The sequence below is a fragment of the Centroberyx gerrardi genome, chromosome 6 (assembly GCF_048128805.1).
Source record: "Centroberyx gerrardi isolate f3 chromosome 6, fCenGer3.hap1.cur.20231027, whole genome shotgun sequence".
Classification (NCBI taxonomy): domain Eukaryota; kingdom Metazoa; phylum Chordata; class Actinopteri; order Beryciformes; family Berycidae; genus Centroberyx; species Centroberyx gerrardi.
In genome coordinates, this window is record NC_136002.1 from 20,018,409 (window position 1) to 20,033,645 (window position 15,237).

The 15,237-nt window shown below is 43.2% G+C and overlaps 1 protein-coding gene across 1 annotated transcript; it reads right to left on the reverse strand.

Moving 5' to 3' along the window:
• Positions 1-1,709: 1,709 nt before the first annotated feature.
• Positions 1,710-9,438, reverse strand: rtn2a (reticulon 2a). Its single transcript, XM_071927635.2, has 7 exons — positions 9,357-9,438; positions 6,301-6,508; positions 5,108-5,246; positions 3,144-3,213; positions 2,975-3,021; positions 2,799-2,857; positions 1,710-2,637 (listed from the first exon to the last, which is right to left on the reverse strand). Exons 1-7 carry the CDS (start codon positions 9,367-9,369, stop codon positions 2,562-2,564), a joined length of 612 nt encoding a protein of 203 aa, XP_071783736.1. The 5' UTR covers positions 9,370-9,438; the 3' UTR covers positions 1,710-2,561.
• Between the last annotated feature and the right edge of the window lie 5,799 nt (positions 9,439-15,237).

Consider the following 15,237-nt stretch of genomic DNA (forward strand, 5'->3'; position numbering starts at 1 on the left):
AGTGGGAATAAAGAGGTGAGGGAAGTGATGGCTTGACTTTTGTCGCCCCCTTGTGGTAGAAATTAGGAGGATTATGAGAATGCAAGAGCACAGGGAGAATCTATCCAGCCAGACACTTTATACTAATATTAACTTAATTCCTTCTATCTATCTATCTATCTATCTATCTATCATCTGACAAAAGAAGACACACTATGCTGGTTTTAGTTTTTTCAAAATGTTTATTCCCCCCCCCCCCCCAAGATCTCCTATTATTGCAAGATTAAAAGTCTGGGTCAAGTCTTGATTTATTTTCAAGAATACAAAATAATCAATGCAACACTATAAGTAATGACTGCGGTTCACTTGAAATTTGTTAAAACGTACTTTCCTGTTTTTGATTCCATTTCTTCCTCCCAGCCACAATCTTTCACCCACACAGCACATATAAAAACCTAAACATATCATAGTCTAGACTTGATGATGATGAAATGATGAGTCTGACCAGATTAACAGAATAATCCAGAATTTTGTGTAATATGATTTGACAAGATAGGTGTCAGTGATTTTGTCATTCTGATGAAATCTGTGCATCATTCAAAAAATGCCTCTCATTTCACAGCCATCTCCATTCTCTTCATTTAGGGTTCAAATACAACTCAAATCCAAGACGATTAGGGATAAATAAATGACAGTGGCTGTTACAACTATGGACAAATTTATATGCATCAATACAGAAAACTGCTACAGGAGGCCAGTGTGTGCAACTAGGTACAATTCTAGGCAGCAGAGAATGTGTAAGGCTAACGGGCCGTAGTGTTTGTTCGTCATATGCTTGGATCGTGTCCGTGTCTGTTAACATAACAAGGCTTTCATTGCAGGACACAGTCAAATCATACAATAATAAGGCATAGGAAACAGACACATTTTGGTGAGGGCTTTTGAAACAACTGTAGAACTGGGAAATATGGATTTCAGTTGCAGAGTATCCTGAATCATTTATTATTCCTAAAACCGGTATACATGTTATTCTATGGAAAATACCTGGTCATAGTACACAGGTACTATCACACAAGTATTATACAGCATACAAAACACCATTCTCAGGCAATGGTCAGGTAAATATGAGAAGTGGTCCGTTATGGGAAGAGAAGTTGCTGTAGCGGTTGTCTAGTAAGTATTGTAAATCAGATCATGCACTATAACCTGTGGTCAGAAAGGCACCGGCTGTATTTCACTCCCACGTTCCTCCACACGCTTCCTCCCAGGCTGGAGAGAACACATTAGGAGCCAGGAGGGGATGTCTATTTGAAATTTGAGGTTAACTTTATGATCTTCCATCTGATCCTCAATTTACACTTCAGCTCCATCGACACCTTAAGCAACGTACATCTACTGTATCGAGCAGCCTGTTTCTGATGCTCAGTCAATGGGAAACTGGGTGTTATGTAATTTCATTCCATTTATGATACATTATAATCAGAATTATTCCTGTAAACTATCCCTGTTAAGTCTTGCCATTTGTCTTTCTGAATATTCTGTTCCAAACTCTACATCTACGCCACTGAATGAGGGTCAATCTGCAGCACCCAGCGGTGTAAGCAGTGTGGTGAGATGACAAAAAACTGAGAAAACTCACACAGGAACATAAATGAACATGAATGATTGTGTTGACAAAAAGAAACAGAACATTTGTAAACTAAAGAACAAATGTGATTTTAATAGCTTGTAGGTAACAGTTTCAGTTCAGCGAGCTGCATGTCAGAAATCACGCACGCATACACATGCACACACACACAAACACACTCATACACTTGCAAACACACAAATAAACAGTCATGAAAGTGAATATGCATTCAGAAATGTACATGTGGTCTCGCATAGACACATGCATCCTGATTGCAAGTTTTTATGCTGCCATGAATAATGACGACCCCTGGTTGGTTGACCTCTAACCTTTGCCTCTGGGATGACTTTGCCTTTTTTGTCTTTTCTGTACAGAAACTCATGAGCTCCATTCCTGTTGAACTGTGGCCTGCTCACAACTCTAAATCACCTCATCAAGTAGAGTCTTGCTTCCCTTTTCCAGGTGTCTAGCTGTCAGTATGGGGAACCCACAGATTTCTTATCTACAGAGCTTCCCATTCCTGGTCTTTGCACCTCATTTGGATTGCAGCTGTCAACTTCTATTGTTTTTTTAGATAATAAAAACATTGTGTGATCATTTCCAAAGACAGTCAGACATGACGAGCCGTGTCGTTAAAATCTTTCATCAGGACATCTCTGACAGTAGCAGCAAAACTCTCATCCAGGATTCATACACCTTGATTTCATCGCCTTAAGAACTAACCCAACCCCGACCTCCAACCCCCATACCTTACATACAGTTAGAGTATAAAGTACCATGCTTAAGCCCCATCATAATCCCTAATAAGTAACCTCCCTTCCCTTCCCCAGTCTCTGGAGCTCCGTTCTCTGGAGCTCTGAGCACAGACTGCTGGGTAAGACATCTGAGTGACAGCCTGTAACTCTGGTATCTATTCTCCTCTTCACCCCTTCTTTAAGTTCTTGTCCATGTGTGTTTACTGGGTTTTGGGTTTGGCTCCACCAGGGGTTGGGTCAGGGGGAGGGCCGCCACCCTGGGCCAGTCTTCGCAGACTGTAGAAGAGAGAGAGAGAGAGAGCAGGCGGTGGTTATTGTTACTGCGGGTCAACAAACTCTTGATAGAGTATCAGTTGAGAACAAATAGCCTCAATGGAAAAATACCAGTGGAACTCTGTCGATGGCACCCTTGTGCCAGAAGATGGCGCCATACTCACATGTCCTTGATGTTGTCAAATTGGGCCTGGATCTTTGCAAAGGAGATGTCCACCTGTTCCTGTAACATTAGGGAAAGGCCAAGAAAACAGAGAGATTTGTGGACATGCAACTGAAACACCAGTGAAAATAAGAATACAAAGAATTGATTGAAGGTGATACGTTTACAAGGATTTACCTGGCGTTGTCTGTAGAAAAGTGGTAGAGAAAAGAGGGCGATCACACCTGGAGGGGAGGGGAAAGAGAGAAACATAGAAGCGTTAACATGTATTTGACAAAACATGACAACCATACAGTAACTCAATGGGTTCCATATTTCCTGCAGTGATATCTGATCTGTTCCTTACCGATGATGAGCAGAGTAAGGCCATTGCACAGATCTCCCAAGAACGTCACCAGGTACATCAGAGCCAGGAACTAAGAACAGGAAAAAAGAAATAGAAGAACAGCTGCAGAATGTTAGCTGAACTCCCATCAACAATCCCTGCAGATGTGAAGAGCGCCCTCCAGCACTGTTCCATGTTGTTTTAATGTCATTTTCTTTTAGAAAGCAATACATTTGCTGCAGCGTTGCATAAGTGAAACAGACACATAAGCAGTTGGGAGTCAGCATGCTCTACTGCATCTCTGTGTTACTGCATAATATGGTATACCTGTATAATAATACTGCATAATACTGTATTCTAATAATACTCTATTCATAACTCTGTATTCTCCAATATCTGATAAAAATGCCTTGAAAAAAAAAGGATTGTATTCTCCATGGTGATTCATAATGAAGAACAGAAAGTTTGTAGCTCCAAAGGCTTGACTACCAATATGGGTTTGGGTGTTTCCCCTTATATCTCACAGTGTCCCGTACAGTGACAGAGTGCTGTCCTGAAACGGGACACCCCTCTCTCAGATGGAACGAGACTCCCCAGCCCTTCTGCGCAGAGCCACCTGTGTGTCATGTCACATACCGGCCAGGTCAGGGTTGAAGACTGGGAGGTCCTGGGACTTAGGGGCTCAGACATGAGGTGATGCAGGCAACTCACACTGACTCACCAGTTAAATGTGCTTAGTTGCTTAATGTGCAGTTAAGTCTGTCTGGTCACATACTGCTGCTGTTAATCACTGAAATATGTTTATGTGGTACAGTTAGTATGTACATATTGTATATGGTTTGTATATAGTATAGATTATAGAGTATGCACTGCACTATTACTATTATGCAGTATTATACGTATTAGTATTGCTTTATCTATACACTTTTTGTAGGTACAATTAGTATTGGTCCTGAAAAGGAATACGCAGGTAGAGAAAATTAATGAATGTATTAGTATTAGTATGAGCACATTATGATCCAATATCCTTCTGACTGTTCAAGAAATTAATTGTGTCTTCGTGCCACCGTATGCTGATTGACAACTACAGGACCTTGTGACTCAGCTTACAGAAAAATAATGATCATCCGAAGTTACATAACATTTCATATGAGCACTATGCAGCAAAGGGTATGCTGTCAGTCAATGGAGCGCAAAGTGTGCTGCGCACAGCATTAGTGGGGCAAGATGCTTCACTGGTGACATCATGCAATACTGACATAGACTCACTTAGGCCTGAAAACCATTGAGATAATGTCACATGTCTGTTCCTCTGCTAGCAACAGAGGCATTGGCTGGATGAATAGCACAGACGAGAAAAAAAATGGCAAATTGACTTTGTTTTTTCATGATTTTTTCTGTGGGAACCAATTCAAATTAGATTTGAATGGAATTTTCCATAGGGAATGCATTCTACATGATTACTGAAAGTACGTCATTGAGGATGACAGTTGCCGTCAGTGATATCGCCCTTATTTAGGAGCACAGTCTTCAGCTTCAGTAAAATAATGAGGGTGACTGTCGGCATGGCGATGCTGTCATCTCCAGTGAACGAGGGAGCGGGGATGATGGTGGGAGGAAGATGACAGATGATGGGAGTGAAATGGAAGGATGGAGCGATGTCGGTAGTGACAGAGGGGGAGGGGGTCCTGACAGCCGGAGGTTAGGGTGAAGTAAATCCCGAAGGACAGGAGAACTTCTTGTGAACTTGACATTAGATGAAATTCACGAAACAAAGGAGGGTAGTGGTAGATTAAGAGAGTAGGACATGACCTAGCCAGAAAGACAGGGGGAGACTAAACATTTCTTGAACTATTGTGGAAATATAGCCCTTATAAACAGCACACACACACACACACACACACACACACACACACACACACATCAAATAAGGAAAAACAAATAATGATCTGAATACTAACAAGCTCAAAAGTAGGTTAGCTCACCTTGAGGGAGTCGAAGACGTTTCCAACAAAGAAGAGTCTCTTGAGAGTGTCAGCGGCAGACAAGGCCATAACAATGGCTTTCTGCATGTAGTGGTCAGCCTGCTCCCCACTGAGACTGATGTCCAGGTCCAGGTACGTCCTGAGAGACGGCAGGACAATGAAGAGGAGGAGGGTGGGGGGGAGGAGAATAGGAAAGCAATGTTTCAAATATTGACGATGAACAGCAACTTCTGGTTCTTTTCCTCCTCTATCCTTATCCAGCTGTATGTATTTTTCCTTGTCTGTTCTTCCTTATGTCATCCTTCCTTTACTTTTGACCAAATAATGATGCTTAATAAGGGAGCGGCTTTATGTTTTTATCTTTAATTGGCTGCATACCAAATATAAACCCTGCTTTGTCACCACATGTCGAGTCCAGGGGGCAAAGCGTCTTGGCTTTTCAATTTACTGGGTCACCTCCAGATTGGTTTATGCCACGCTATTATAATTTGATGAATAAGGGAGAGATATCATCAATCAAACCATAGTGTTAAAATCAACAAGTACAAGTACTGTAGCTGGTTATTTATTACAGAGGAATTCACTGCAGCAAAATGCCTGTTTGAAGGCACCGACCATTTTTCTTACAAATTTATAGGCAAAGCAAAAAATAAAAATATAAATAATTAAGGAATTATATGCACTTTCAGAAAAGCTGTTAAAACACACACATTTGCATGCATGCAATCTCTCTCTCTCTCTCTCACACACTCACACACACACACACACACACTGATACAGCATGCTCTTATTACCACAAAAAGACCCATTATCTCAATGATACAACTGCCTAAACCTCCATCATTAATAATCGCCATCACTGCCATCATTAATAATCATTTTGAGTGATATATTATTTAATGTAAGCAAGAATAAACAATAGGTGAATTTTAAAACGCAGTGTATCTTCATAAACACATAAAGAGAGTAAAAAGTGGACTGGGTGGGTTGTTCTTTGGCTGAATGAACTGATTCGCTCACTTGGGAAAGCATTCATGAGCTATGACTGAATGAGCTCAATCCAACTCTTGTTATTCTGTCATTTTTCTCTCCCCTGTCGTTTCTACCCTTCACTGTGTTGTCTGAAAAGCTGAAGGAGGGTGGACTGCCCACTTATTTCTTCAAAAAAACAAAACAAAAGTGTGGCAACTCACTTGAAGGGGTGTTGTCCGTCACCCCAGCTGAGGGCGTGGAGGACTTGGTAGTAGATGCGTACTGAGATGGTGAAGCACATGATGGCCAGGGAAAGCGTGGAGACCACAGTGATGATGCTGAGCTGGAACAGCGACAGCAGGCCCACCACCAGCCCCGTTAGCACCATGCCCGTCCGCTCCGTGTCCTTCCAATAGATCAGGTCCATCACTGAAGGAGGGGGGGGGTTGGAGTGGAGGAGATGGAGGGAGAATGAGGGAAAGCATGTAGGTGAGCAACAGTGGAGAAGACAGAAAAACAAGAAGAAAACAGCAAGAGAAAATGTATATTTGGTTGTTTAGACTGTATATCGATTTAATCGTTTATATCATTCCCAATCAACAAACTTTTAGTACCAAATAGTCCCAAAAGAGATACAGATAGAGGAGTTTAAAGATCACAGACAAGCTGCAGCCCAGCATTCATCAAGGAGATGTTCAACTGAGGATGGAGAGAGTTACCGTCTGCTGCCTGTCTTTGCTTCAGTGGTTCTTAACAGAACACCTACAGCACCATCAGTCAGTCTCTGTTTGACTCTGCCTCCTCAGCACTCAGTCGACCCAAAGGTCTTTCAGAAGACGAGTGGCAGGAAAAGTGAAGGTGGGGGACAGGAGGGGGGAGGGAGGCCATGGAAGTGGTAGGGGGAGACATGGGGGAGAGGGGTTTCCAGCCTCCAGCGTGAGAACACACACACACACCCACACCCACACCCACACACACACACACACACACACACACACACACACACACAGGAGCTACGAGGCTTTGGCCTGAGCTAAATTTAGTCCTGAGATGAAAGAAGGAAGCAAGGGATAGAAGAGAAGAAGGGGGGGACCCTGAATTTAAATGTTGCCTCTCACAGCACCTGCTGACAGACTTCAGGCCGTCAGCAGCCCCTTCCTCACCCTGTTGGTTTCCCTCTGTGTCACCCAGCAACAGCCGCCGTGGCGACTGAGGCGTCTTAGAGTCAAGAAGGGCATCACTCTGATCTCCCTTTGTAGGCTTGATTGAATTGATTATATTCTGCCATCTAATTTTATTTGGCACCATATTTTTTCTCTCTATGCAAACAATGTAATACCATTACTAATATCATCACAAATTACCGTTTTTGATGTTGGCACAGCTATGACTCAACCAACTTAACTATCTCATAAAAATGGCATTTTATAGTACAGAGACCCTAATTTTAACTGTTTCTGTATCATGTAACTATGGGGTATGACGGAGCTACACAGTATGTTGACGTGATTTCTCATATTACAGTAAATGACAACAATGGCATTCAGTCTGACCAGTGTTAATGCCCTGGTGCTGCACTGTCATGGCAGACAGGCGGCACTTTGCGCCCATTATTCATTGCCTGTCAGTGAATGGCTAAGCCTCTTTGAATAGAGTGCACTGACAGCAGGTGGGTTATTTATAAACATCACTGCACACGATTAATACCCACAATGCCCCTAGCACACACCTGTCCATTATCATAATAGGATGCACACAGTAACTGACAAGCCCGTTGTGTTTGTTTGTGTTGCTGTCATTTTGAGACATTGGCCAGGACATGTCAGGTTTATTCTGCTTCTAATTCAATATAATAATAAAAGGCAGACAGAGAGAAAGCACAGTTATAGTGTTGACATCTTAACTTTGGATAATGTCAATGCTAAACAAAGCGCACATGGGAGATCCTGCAGTATATAAAGATGTAGGCATTGTACTGCATTAGTATCAACAGCCTGCATTTATCCTTTGGTCCCTCGGGATTTTTGAGGGGTGGAGCAACAGTGCAGCAGCACTGCAGCCTGCATGTAAAAAGTGGGACATCTACTATGGCTACATTTGTAATAATAGTGTCTTTATCCAAGAAATCTCTGTATGAGTTGGATGTAATGTACAGTTGAACAAAAAGTAAACATTTTGTGGCTGTAAAAAGAGCACAGTAGATAGTACAGTTTGAAAGTAAAAAATGAATTTCAACCACATCCACTACAAAGGTCCACTGGGCTAAGACAGCTGGACATACTCTACACCCAAACTTACGTAAAAAACTTATGAAAAAAAACAACTTAAACTTATGTAAAGAGGAAGCGCTCTTTTCACTGTACTACTCCTATATCAACCATGTGGATGAGTCAATTGAGGGAGTGATTGCACAAATGAATGAATGGAGCAATCAATCAACCAATCTACTAATCAACCACCCACCCAACCAACCAATCAATAACAACATAACATAAATCACATGAATCAGTCACCACTTGCTGCTCACCCAGCCTGACCTCATTCCCACATAAACATCCATTTCATCCAAACACAAGCCAGTCCAGTCAGATGAGTCCAGGGAGTCTCATAGTACTACACTCTGAAATGCCTCCGGTCATGCCAGCTCTTCAGCCTAAAGAGGAAACTCTAAAATGTTACAGAAACCAGCTGGCCAAGCAATTACACACGACTACAATGATCTCCACTACACAACATTAATTATCATTAAAGCGAGGGCGATTCATGATGCTCATTTGAATGGCCAGAGCTAATTAAACCAGTGTCACTGATACTCAAAATCAAGGACCGAATGTCCAAACATCCATCTCCATCTAAAGCTCATCAATGAAAAGCCAAACATACCTCTAGCTGCCTGAAGCTGCTATCTCCAGGGAGTCTGCAGTTTAAGTGATCAAAGAGCAGTGAGAAACTCCCTCTATCCCCTCCTTCAGCCCCTTGACAGTCAGACTCTTCTGTTTGACTGTCACAAGGACTATATCAAAGATACAATGCTAAATACTCCGCTACTACAGACTAAAAGTGGTGTCACACCCCTTCAGACTTGAATTTGTAGCCACCCTCAGCCTTCCCTCCTGCCTGCTGCTCACTGAAATCAAACACTGCTCTTTGCAGTAGTTGACTGTCAGCTCACGTCAAATGAGCTGTTACAGACAGCGAGCAAATGCCCATACAGTCTAAGTAGGCTGACACCACTGTCTCAAATTATCTCCTTTTCTCTTTAAGCCCAAGGTCTCACCTTTGCTGGCCATTTTGGTTGCTGCTCCGGTGTTCCCCCTCTCGCCCTCTCTCTCTCTCTCTCCCTCTCTCTCTCTATCTGTCCCTCTGCGCTCCCCCTTGCCCCTCTGAGCTGTTTTTGGCCACCCAATGCTCGGTCAGCAGTCCGCAGGCCTGACAGCCCAAAATAATCTAGTCCGCAGCCCCACCCCCTTCAAGACTCCCAAAGACTCACACTCACACGAGAGATTATTCACAATAATCAATGTCAAACAATACTTTCAAAATCACTGGGTCTTAGTCACTTTAAAGCAAATATCCAGTCTAAAACAGAATTAACGTACGGTATTCCTTTAAACTTGGATAAGGCAGTACAGGTCTGTGTACATGTACAGGTCTGTTCCAGCGTGAGAAACAAGAGAACCGGTACTTATATTCTGTTACATCACCCAGCTGTAACTTTTCTGTACCTGCACCATTGATGATGAATAAGGGAGTGATTGAAATTGTGTTGTTTATTCAAGGTGATTTTCCAGCGATATGGGTATGTTTTCTGGTTAGGAATTGTTAATCCTACTCCAAAATAAAGCTCATTTAATTGTGAAAGTTCAAAAGTACAAGTCAGTTTCCCATTTACTGTCAGCTGAGAAAGTACTGCTTGAGGACTACAGTCATGTTTTTTTTTTTTTATTTCTAGATTTGGAAGAGAGTTACTTATGTTCCCAAATATTGGCCGAACTGTCCATTCACCCAGAAACTGACATCGACATGCAGTAAACTACAGCTGAACCAACAAGTAGATGATGAAACCAAATGAAATATGGTGCTACTCCCCATTTGGATACATTAGATGGCATGTTTAGTAGTTATTCAGGACACCCTGAACTCTGTCATCGGCCCAACTACACATTCATCATCACACAGTCTGAGGGTGGAATGTGGATCGAGCCCCCATCCACTAAAATAAGACCGGGCTCCACTCTGAGTGACGTTCCACTTAAAGTGCCATCGGTATCAATTTGGAAGATAGGATAGATTTAATCGCTCTTTCGCTTTCTTTTCTCTCGTTTTCTCTACTGCTCTCTCTCCCTTTCTCTCTCTCTCATTGCCAACAAATAAGCCAACTACTTCCACAGTCCTGCAGACACAGGCTCTGCACACTGGCACACACACCTGTCTGTCTTCCTCTCTCTGTGTTAAAAGGAGATAAAGTCTGACATCAGCGGTGATGGTGTGTGTCCAAACCATCAGCCACTGCCAGGAACGCTTTCCCAACAATTAGCCCATCATTCCTGAAATCCCAAGAGAAGGTTACCATGGAGACACAATCGAACACTCGGGACTTCCGGGGGGTTCTGCGGAATATCTATTCTGGGCGCCATGCTGGCTCTTGAAGGTCCTTTGTGAAGGCGAAATGTGATATTTTCTTTATTTCAAGTATTGATTAGAGAATTGACTGACAGCAACATGGCGAAGACAGAGAGACGGAGGGATAGAGGTCGAAAGAGGGAGAAGATATGTTTAAAGATACATAGAGGTAAATTCTCAAATTATTGATCAGGCCTGTTATAACCCAATACTATCCCATCTGTGGATTTACAGTGCTACTGTACCTGCTATGTGGGTGCATACTGTTGGGTCCTCTGATAGGTTAAGTGCTGAAAACCACTGTTCGCTGACCAGCTGTTCCTGAGTGTTTAGACCAATCGCAGCGGGGGAAGCGGATGTGGGTTCTCCTTTGAGCCCGCCTCTAGGTCGCACAGATGTGAGCAGCTTGACTGAAATGGTTTCCATGGTGATGGGGGACTCTGGCTCAGGCGGCGGTGAGGCTGCTGCTGCCGGGAAAGGGAACATGATGTCACTATCTTGATGACATCACCTCTGACTTCCTCTTGTTGCACATGCTCAGCCTGAGCTAAAACTACTGACAAAAGAGATAGAGTAGATTTTCAAACCCACCGTGTCCAGAAGTATTTGGAGGGCAAAATTTTTGTTTTGGCTCCACACTCATACTGACTATCAGGTTAAAATCAAGACTGTTACCTTTAATTTGTCATGAATAACCTGGATGTTTTATTTTTCTATCTACTAATTTTCTTATTGAAAATATTTCATGACAATCTTAGTCTCTTTTGCAAGAGCATGATGATTCAAGGCTGGTTTGATATCTCAGGTCCTTGTTTACTTACTCATTTACCATTAGCATGGTAGAGTAGAGTAATTTAGAGTTAAATGGAATCACAACTAAATTCTAATAGACACATTAAAATGCAAAAAGAGAGAACTGGCAATAAAATGATGATGGTTATGGGTTATGGGTCAGTATTTTTGGTTGCATGCTAAAAGTGCCTATTTTTGAGTATAATAATAATCTTTTTGGCACCCTGAAAAGCCTGACTATGAATGAAAGAGCTGTACCTCTTTGACTATCCATTCAATATGGCTGAAAATACCCTAAACCTAAAGCTATAAAGCTAAAGTATGGACTGAAATGAATAAAAAAAAAAGGTGTGCTGCTGTCCAAATGCTTAAGGAGCTCACTGTAAGCAAACAGGCATCAGATATTAGGACTTTGTTCCATCCAATTTCCTACTGTATCCCATCACTTGGCAGTATCATCCCAATAGTTGTGTGCCATATGTGTGAGTCAAGATCCTGACACAGTTATAGTCTATCAAAACCCATCTGCAGCCTGGTGTAACACTCATCCAGCTGTATTAAGAACTGGAAAATATGGAGATTCAGATGATAATAAAATGTACTGTACTTCTACACATAATATAAAGAAAACATCATTAACCTCATCATTTTCAGGTCCCCTCCCTACTGAAATTGAATTTTGGCCACCTTTCCACCCACTTACATACAGCTATGTTTACTTGTCATCATAAATTGTCATATGTCTGCCTCTAATGCCACATCGACTCAATTCCACCTCACACATTCCTCATCTCCCTCGTATGTCCTCTCCCCCCCGTTTCTCTCACCCTGGAGGCTGTGTGAGGGGCTGTGGTGCTGGGAAGACAGGGCCGGAGCAGGAGGCTGGGGAGTCTGGGGCCAAGAGCTTTGTGTGTCCCCTCTTTGGATCCCTGCGGAGGATCCCTGAGGTTCTGGGTCAAGGTCTTGGGGAGAGGGCTGGACCATAACTGTCTCAGTTTGTCTGTGGCGCTCCCTCTCCCTGCTCTCCGCCTCGATCGCCGCCCCCGCCTCCACCCTCTCATGCTCTCTCCTCTCCGACGCCTCCTCTTCTTCCTCTTCTTCCTCTCGACTGAGGAAGGCTTGGGGGTCCCAGTCCACATCGGGGGAGTCCAGCAGCGTTTCCAGGGTGTCCGTGCGGATCAAAGGAGAGCGGCTTCCCCTGGAGCCGGTCCTGCGTCGGTCGCGGAGGTGCCGCGAGGCTCCCACCGCCTCGGCCTCGGCGATAGCAATGTAAGAGAAAGTCAGCTCGAAGGAGTTCTGGCGGGGCGTGCCCCAGATGGACGGGGACGAAGCCAGACCATCGTCATCATCTGGATCTCCGTCTCCCCCCTCCTCATCCTCAGACCACTCCCTGGCTGTTTGCAGCTCATACATCTCCGACTCCTCATTTCCGCCTGGACAAAGACAAAGACAAAAAGGAAACTAGTCACCCTGACAATTTTCCCTAACACACACACAGACACTAGAGAGAAAAGAGGGAGAGAGAGAGAGAGAGAGAGAGAGAGAGAGAGAGAGAGAGACAGAGAAAGGAGATGATGACAATGATCAAAATGTCAACCTGTGGATCCTAAGTGCTGTTATTTCAGGTGAGTCACATGAGAGAGGTGTTTGGGTTGATTCATTCCAGTGATTTCAAAAGAAAGATACCTCACAAAGCAGGAATCAGTTGTTTTCATCATTACAGTGTGATAGAATTTCTAAATGAAAGGATGACAGACTTTGTGTTCGTACCATCAGTGCACGGAGGCGTTGAGTCTGGTGTGGACGCCACAGAGCCATATTCCTCTGGAAGAAAACAAACAAGTCAACATTTTACTTAACCCTAGTACCAAAAGAACATCAAAGACAGAAAACTATTCACAAGCTTGTTGGTTTTACTCTCTGCTGTTTGCATCTTGCCAGATTATATTGTTTTTCATACTGCAGCCCCATTCCTTCCACCCCCATCCTGATGCAGCGCCTCTCAAAACATATGGAGCAGGTTAATGGCATCAAAGCAGCAAGAAACACTGCAGCACCTTGTTACGAACCATTTTTTAAAAGTTATAATAGCTTACTCTGCTTTATTTGAAGTCAAGCCACTTAACAGAGCACTTTACACAGACTGCTCAATCATATTTTACACAGAATTCAAATCGCTCCAGGTAAATGAAACAAATATACTTACAATGTGAATATAAGGTTTACTTTTATCTTAAGAGAAATAAAAATAAACCTTAACCTAAAAACATTACATGTCAGTATACACTATACAGTATACTATGTGTACATCAATTTCACATTACATAGGCTTGCACATGCAATTTCTTACAGTGCTATGCTGCCAGGAGTAAAGGCCTTCACTACATTAGATAGCCAGCCTGAGATTAGCTAATAAATCAACCCATACAGCATATTCCTTTCTGCACATATACAAGCACACACATACACACACACATAATAATAAACCACTATAATTATAACTGTGGAGAACACAGAGACGTGAAAGCAACAACAGAGCCTTTTAGAGTACAACCTCCCTTCATGGTAAAGTCTTGACATGCCTGCCTGTAAACACACACATATACAAAGCCTGCATATACACTCAGCCATACAAACATCTGCAAATCAATGGGAGACAAGATAGGTCCACTCCAGCACCGCATCCATCCATTCAACCATGTGTTTATCAACGGTAAGAGCAGGAGAGAGAGGAATGGAGAGGAGGAAGGGAGGAAGGGGGGGGCTAACACATACGATGCTCACAGCAGTTAGCAAGAAAAGATGCTGAGCTGGAATATATATGAGGATGTTACAGACAGATAAATAAATGCAGACACCCAGACAGATATAGACAGAGAGACAGGCAGACAGACAGACAGACAGAGAGCAAAACAATAGCAGACTCACGGCAGTGGGAGAATCCTAAAACCTGGCCCATGCTCCATCAAGGCATCGCTGGGCCCGTCCAGTCTGGAAGCCCCCCCCTTTCTCTTGCCGGCACTCTCGTCCTGTGGATATACTGCTCTCTCTCTCCCTCCCTCTCTCTCTTCCTCCCCCTCCCTCTGTGTCTTGGTCCTCTGCTGCGCAGCTCTCTCGCTGCCTCTCACTCCGTCACTGTGCACCCTCCCTCCTCTCCATCACTCAGCAGCCCCTCCCTACCTCCCTCTACCGCTCGCTCCTATTCCCCCACCCCTCCCTCTCTCTCCTCCTCTCTCTTGTCTAGCATCATTACGACTGCAGCGGAGTACTGTAGGGTATAGCAAAGGGAGGAAAGTGTGTGTGTCCCTGTGTCTGTTGTCATCTCTCATTTACAAGTAATATTAATCTCATGCGTCTGTCTCTCCCTCTCTCCCTCATGTCAGTTCACCTTAGAATATTATAGGGATTTGCATTACTGCTGCCGTAATAAAAGGAATCATAAGTCATTACAAATGCATGTCCTTTTGTGCACTCAGACATGCTGTAACAGAAGGAATAGTAGGTCATTACCAAAGCATGCACACAAACAATATACACACAGAGAAGGGGCGTTTGAAGATTGCCTCATGGCATTGGGCAGTATATACTGTAGCCCCACCCAGGTCCATGCTCTGCCATGAGCTACAGTACCCCAACATGTTTTGCTTGTTTTATCAATATATTTCATGCATAAGTCCATACAGACACACACATGAGAAATATGAAATATACTGTATATATATGAAAATGGAAATTAAAGCTAA